Source organism: Ricinus communis, chromosome 5, assembly GCF_019578655.1.
Source record: "Ricinus communis isolate WT05 ecotype wild-type chromosome 5, ASM1957865v1, whole genome shotgun sequence".
NCBI lineage: Eukaryota > Viridiplantae > Streptophyta > Magnoliopsida > Malpighiales > Euphorbiaceae > Ricinus > Ricinus communis.
Window position 1 is genome coordinate 8,317,193 of NC_063260.1, and position 7,473 is coordinate 8,324,665.

The 7,473-nt window shown below is 30.7% G+C and overlaps 1 protein-coding gene across 1 annotated transcript; it reads left to right on the top strand.

Moving 5' to 3' along the window:
• Nucleotides 1-4,194: 4,194 nt before the first annotated feature.
• LOC8271734 lies at nucleotides 4,195-5,125 on the top strand. Its single transcript, XM_015727012.2, has 3 exons — nucleotides 4,195-4,410; nucleotides 4,500-4,714; nucleotides 4,795-5,125. The coding sequence occupies exons 1-3, from the start codon at nucleotides 4,195-4,197 to the stop codon at nucleotides 5,123-5,125; spliced, it is 762 nt and encodes a 253-aa protein (XP_015582498.2).
• Nucleotides 5,126-7,473: the final 2,348 nt, after the last annotated feature.

Sequence of the window (7,473 nt, forward strand, 5' to 3'; positions counted from 1 at the left end):
AAGCACAAATTAAAACTCAATTTACCCTTTCCCACTCAAGATCTGAGAATACAGAGCAAAAACAGCAAAGGAACAAACCAAAGAGGCATTTATTTATCAAACAAGCACATTTTTCTAAATCTGTAAACCTTCCATAAGGCCCATCCAAGAAATTATTTTCTCTCTTTAATTTTTTAGTTTCTTTGTGTTTTACACTAATAATAGCATTTAATCATAATTTGATAGCCTGAGCCCAGAGTGACAACCAATTCTATGTTACTCAAGGAATGCAATAACTGACAACGGGAACATCATTAGCAATAAAGAATATTATTATTTTTCAAAGGATTTATAAACTAGAGATGAAGAAAAGAAATGAAAAGACTATGAGGAAGCTTAGATTGTATTTGTAGGTAAAGAGACTTAGACTAAAGTTTTTTTGTTTGTTTTTTTTTTACCAAGTAAAGAGACCAAAGTTGAAAAAAGAAAAGTAAAATATTTTATTTCATTGGGTATAATTGAATAAAAAATTATTAAGTTGCGATTTTTTTTTTCTCTTTTCTGATTTCTTGAGCCATGTTCAGGGGCCAAATTGACCCCATTGTCCGTTTTGTCAAGTACAAAATTGAATACACACGTGTGAACATCATATCAACGTCATTTGTGATGTTTGAGACCAGTCTAGTCCAATTCCAAAGCCCTTTATCTTGTGTCAGAATAGTGGGGCTCCCCTAGTTCCTATTACTTCCTTTGACTAGGTTTTATTTAATTTCTATACTATGATCCATAAATTTTATAAAAATAATAATTTAGCACGCTCGTATGATTTACATACTGATCATAAAAGATAAAACCAATTAATCACTGGAGTACTAATATGGTATTTAACAGAACAGTCATCGCGTTGAATCCCAAGATACCTCCGCATCTAAAGTCTCTCAATTTAGACCTATTGCATTATGTAATGTCTGTTATAAGGTGATTGCAAAAATTATTGTCAATAGATTGAAACCTTGGTTTAATAATCTTATCTCTGCATACCAAAATGCATTCATCCTTGGGAGGGGTATTCCTGCCAATATCCTTGCATCCCATGAAGTGTTACATTCTATTAAAGCCAATCAGTCAAAGAGGAAATATCAAATGGCAATAAAGCTAGACATGTTGAAGGCCTATGACAGATTGGAATGGGGTTTCCTGGAAGAGGTTCTTAGGAGGATGGGATTTAGTGACCACATCATCCGGTTAATATCGCAATGCATTAGAACGGTAACGTACCAAATTCAAGATTAATGGCTCTCTTACACTTCCTTTCTAGCCCTCAAGGGGTCTTAGGCAGGGGGGACTCCCTGTCCCCTTACCTTTTCATCTTAGCATCAAATGCTCTATCTCTAGCCCTGATGGAGAATGAGAAACTGGGTGCTATCAACGGCTTGAAAGTATGCATGAGAGCTAGCCCCATCTCGCATATGTTTTTTGCAGATGATACAATGCTATTTGGAGAAGCCTCAGTCAACTAAGCCAAAACATTGTTCAAAATTGTTAAGGAGTATGAGGAAGCATCTAGACAGAAGGTAAATATGGAAAAATCCAGCATCTATTTTAGCCCTAGTACCCCTGAGGTCATCAAACAGGCTATAATGGTGGAAAATGGCCTCTCAATCATAAAAATTCTGAAGGCTATCCGGGCATTCCAACATTTTAGGGGAGATCGAAAACCAAGCTATTTAGTTTCCTTGTGGATAAGGTGAACCGAGGGGCTCAGGCTTGGAGAGCAAAGCACCTCTGTTATAGGGAAAAAGATGTGTTGATCAAATTAGTCCTGCAAGCAATTCTGTCCTACATAGCGAGGTGCTTCAAGGTGCCTTTAACAATCTGTAAGGAAATGAGTACAACTTCCGCTAGATTTTGGTGGGGCCAGAGGGAAGGATCAAAGGGATTCATTATGTTAAATGGGCAGAACTTAGCAGATCGAAGCTTCATGGTGGGTTGGGCTCTAGGGACCTTGAGTCCTTTAATGAGGCGCTGTTAACCACGCAAGCTTGGAATTTGATTAGCAATCTTGAATAAATGTGGGGGAAACTTGTTAAAGCAAAATACTTTCCTAATGTCAACTTCTTTGAACCTTCATAGAAGGAAAATTTTTGGCTGTCACAATCTGATATGTGGGCATGTAATCAGCGTTAAAGAATGGGTAGACATAAAACTACTAAAATTTGTAGTAAACTTGTCAAATCACTAACTCAATCGAATTATAATTTTATCCATTATAACAGTATTTCATTACTAATTTTTAACCACCTGAATACTACATATTTAAAAAAGTATATCAGCACAATTAGGTGATATCTCATCTGTTGGTTTAACATGCCAAAACAAAATAATAAACTTTAGAATTACTGTTGTGGAGAATCTAAAATTCTAATAATTAGATATATAAATAAAGTTAGTTATATTAAACCCGAAGGTGAAAAAAGTCAGGCTGCCAAAGAAGAAGAACTGCAGAAAACTTAACAGACATCTGAAAGATAAAATTTGAGGCTGTAAGTTTCAACAGTGAGTTAAAATTATATAATCCAAAAATAAATATAAACATCTCAATAAAATATTTATTTAATCAGAATAAAATATTATATCATATTAAAATACGTATCATGTCATGATTCAGAAAAATACAATTTAAACGTTTATGGAACGAGTACCTCAATAGAATCCTAAACTCCAATCCTGTTAACCATTCAGCTCTCTTGTTCCAATAAAATTGGTGCGCAGAGAGCAAAGTTTGACCAAAGTCTTTAAATCTAGTATGATCTCTTAATTTTCAATATACCCGGCGCCCAAAGAGCAATGCTCGACCATAAATTTTTTCTCCGGCAATCAAATTTCCATAAGCCCAAAGAGCAAAGCTTGACCAGAGCACATCACAAGAATATTTTTCTATTACTTATTTATGATTTATACGGATTTACGCTCGGTCCTGGTGCAACCCATCAAGTGACATATTCTATTACCTTTTCTCTTGAGTCATAATACAATCATAACATTAATAATGTGAAAATTTGCATAAATCACAAGTAATCTTAATATTATTCAATAATTTATTGAGTATTAGAATTAAATAGCATAGAATATAGCGGACATAAACATTAAATGCAGTACTATTATTAATAATAATAATGATAAATATGATGGTAAAAATCTCGATAATAATAAAAATAAAATAAATAATTATAGTAATGCTAATAATAATTACAATGATACCCTAAAATGAGTGTTAGATGGTGAGAGGGGGCTGATTGCCGGTGAATGTGGTGGCAACGGTGTATGACGAGAGAGGAGTGAGGTAGGAGGAAGGGCCAAGCTGAATTATTTCTTTCTTTCAAATTTCAGTTTTGTCCTTCCTTATAAGAAAAAGAGGCGATATTAACCTTATTTTCTATATATATATATACATAAAATTTATTAATTGAGGTTAAAATGGTAATTTGTACTTTTATGTCTAATTAAACAATAAATTATTAACTTCCAATAATTAGATCAGTAAAAATATATTTTAACTTCGAAATAATTATAAATTAAATTAATTTACATCAAAATGAAATCTAAAATAGAAATAAAATAAAATTCAATACAATAAAATAAAGTAATTTAAGAAAAATAATAATTCAAATATGATCAACGATGAATAAACGTTTACACATACTTCAAAATGTTTAGTAGTCCGAAAAAACATTAAATTACTAAAATACTCTTAAAAATAATAATAGTCAATTAAAATTAAAATTCAGGATATTACACTAGGCTTGGAGGAGCCTAATGGGAGTGAAACATATTGTATATGAAAGAGCTAGGAAGCTGGTTAATAATTGGTAGTCGGAGTTAATTTAGACAGACCCTTGGGTGGCTGATAACTCGAATTTTAAGGTCTCCACCATAAGACTAGGAGTAAGCCCCAGTGATGGTATCTGAACTCAATGATTAAAATGAAAGCTGAAAAGTATATGTTATTAGAAGCTTGTTTAATGCCCATGATGCGAAGGCAATCCTCTCTATGACCCTAGGCACCCCGACTGACCTTGATGAATGAATTTGGAATTGGAGTAGTGACGAAAAATTTAAGGTGAGAAAGATTTATCATTACATCCATGTGAAGAAGCTAGAGTGACTCCCTGCCCACAGGATATCCAGGATTCCTGTCAGTGCCTGGAAACACTTATGGAATCTAAAGTCTCAAACTTTATCCGGAGAGCTCTTACAGGGTCCTTGGCCACATCCTTAACCCTCGCGTATAGGAACATTACCACAGAGAAGATGTGCGGCATCTGTGCTAACGCAGAGGAGTCACTCCCACATGCCTTAATGTTATGCCCATATACAACAATGTTCTGGTTCGCATCTGATCTGGGCTACAAGCCTGATTTTGACCATTTTGTTTCTTTCTTAGATTGGTAGAAGGAGATGGCTAGGAAGGAAGACTTGCGGGCTCCTGGTTTTATGCAGCGAATGGCATTTCTTTGCAGGCACGTTTGGAAAAGGAGGAATGCTCCCTGTTTAAGAATGAAGACCAATGCCCATTGGCAACAACTAGAAATGCATCCAGAGCTTGTGCTGAATTCCAGCAAACAGTAAGGAGAGATAAGGTGTCTGAGAAAGAGAACAGAAGAGGGAATAAAGCCAAATGGAACCTCCCCGAAAGGGTGTCCTTAAAATTAACACAAATGCCCCCTTCAATCCAGTAACAAAGGCAATAGGCATTATTGTGATCTGCGGAGACTGAAAAAGAGCTTTTTGCAAAGTTTATGTTAGCAAAATCAGGGCCAGACCAGTTGTAACAGTTGAGGGTGAAGCCTTATTAAAAGCAGTCAAATTGGCAAAGCGTTGGAATCTAAAAGTGGTTTTGTTGGAATCAGATAGTAGTGTACTGATCCACAATGTTGACAACGATGATGAGAGTGACCCTATTGATATTAGGGGAATTTTGTCTCAGATTAATATGCTTAAATATTACTTTCATTGTTCTAGATTTTGTTCCATCCTTAGGGAAGGGAATTCTGTGGCTGATAGATTAGCCAAGATGGTCACTGATGGGAGGATGACGGAGGGTGAAATGGTCACTCTTCCCTTTAATTGTACTTGCTTTGGTTAATATAATGCAATTTCCCTTATATGGTATTTAACATATAAATCCTTGAATTCTTGTACGTCCGATAAGACTTTCGGTACTTCAATTGGTAAAATAGAAGAAGAGAAAAATGTAATATTTGTAGCTAATTATGAATTTGATTTATATATTAGGTGTCTTTTGATGTGCTAATATTATAACTCCATAATGATTGTTATTTATTGTAAAAATGTAACTCTCTTTATTAAAAACAAACATATAATCACAAAAGATTCTTTTTATGGTAAAAGTGTTGCCAAAATGAATCGATCTTGTAAACTCAATTTGTATCTTCAAGATAAAACAGTATACTTATACACTAAAAAGGTACATCATCAGGTAATAAAATTATATATTAGTGTGATGATGTTTTAATCTAATTATCCTAAAAGTAGTATTGTTCTTTTAACACTTTTTTTGTTCTTTTCTCTCTCTCTCAGTTTTTTCCATCATTAACACACTATAACTAAGAGTATTTTTGTGGTTGAAGTCAACATATCAATTTAAAAATCAGTCAAACATTAATAAATCATTCAATTAATAAATTTTAAAATAAATAAATATTAATGAAATTTTTTAAAATAAACAACAAAATGAACCTTAAAAAAGTATAAATATTTGACATAAAAACTCATAATGGAATGGTACGTATAGCCTAGAAATTAAAAGACTTCAAAAAAACAAGAACAACGAAAAAAAGAAGAAGGTGAAGAGGCACACGTTCTTTTGCATAAACAAGAAAGAGGGGAAAAGATAGTGATGGAAAAAGACATTCTATGTTTTAGTTGAAGCAACGAAAAAAAAAAAAGATAAAAAAATAAAAATAAAATGAAATAGATGAGTCTGACAGGTGACAGTATTTTATTTTACTTTTTATGAGAAAGAATAATAAAGAAGAAAAAAGAAAAAAGCATAAATAAGTAAAAATATGAAAGAAATAATTACAAAAAGGGGCAAGTATCATAATTTTCTCTTTTTCTGAGTCACATTTCTTTTTGTTAAAAAGGTATAAAGGAGTAAAGATGGCAAACAAGTGACTCCATCAGGTTTGAATAAGTTCATTTTGAGATTTGGATTATTTTGGTTCAGGTAATTTTGAGGTTGGATCATTCGAATTTGAAAAATATTCATCTTATGAATCTTATGAATCCATTAAGATTATGTTAATTGATCAAAAATATTCATTGATTAAGTATTAGTTTTTATTAATAATTGAATAAATTCAAATACACTTCTAATTTAAATTAATTTGCTAATAAATATTTATTAGATAAGCTTTATATTACAAGTTACTTAAAACATCATTGTTTATGTAAATATTTATTTAACATGGCAGTGAGACATAGTTTAAAACTTTTAAGGTTTCTACCATATATTAATTTATAAACTAATCGAATTTATTAAATCAAACCCATTGGTTTAAGTTATATCGAATCATTGATACAGTAAGAATAGATAGATGTTATATTAGTTTTTCACCAATGAATTCTTTTTGTGTATTTTTTAATTTGTATCCATCGTAAAGGATCAATGAACATGTAAATAAAATAAATTATACAACTATCACATTTTTTATCAAAATAGGTTACACCCAAAAACATATATAATGAGTTAGTTTCTTAAATTTATGTTTTTCCATTGCCTTTATTTTTAATTTTCTTTACTTCCTCTATATATTGACTTATTATTATTAATTAATTTTTTTGAATTTATTAAAGAAACCACCTTAAAGTTATTAAAATATAATTTTATTTTTTATTTCAAACTTTTTTCTCATAAATACGATATAAAAATTTTAGAATTTTTCCTTTTTCAAAAAAAGAAATAAAGGTAGAATTAAATCAAATTGCAAGATAATAAATGCAAAAATATGTTTTTAAACTTAAATTATTTTCTTTGATTACTTATTAACAGTTTTATTTCTGTGTTATATATATTAATTCAAACTAATTATTTATTTAATGATTAATAATTCTATAAGGTAATAATTTTAAGAGATTAGAAATATAGAGACAAAGTTAATAAATATATTTCTTAAAGTTTTAACTAAAAGTAAAATAAATTAAAAAATAAGTATAATTATTGCTTATATATATTATACTTAAATGTCACAAAAATGATATAATTAAAATAATTAATTATATTTTTAGTCATTCTAAATTTTGAATCAAATTATGTCAGATCATTTTAAATTTTAAATACAGTAGTGTTTAACTTTGTTTCATGTCAATTTCAAATACAAATTAATTTTTTATTTTTTTACTATTTCAAATTCAGACTGATTAGTCTATGTTAACACAACTCTTTGATTATTTTAGATCTTGAGTCATTTT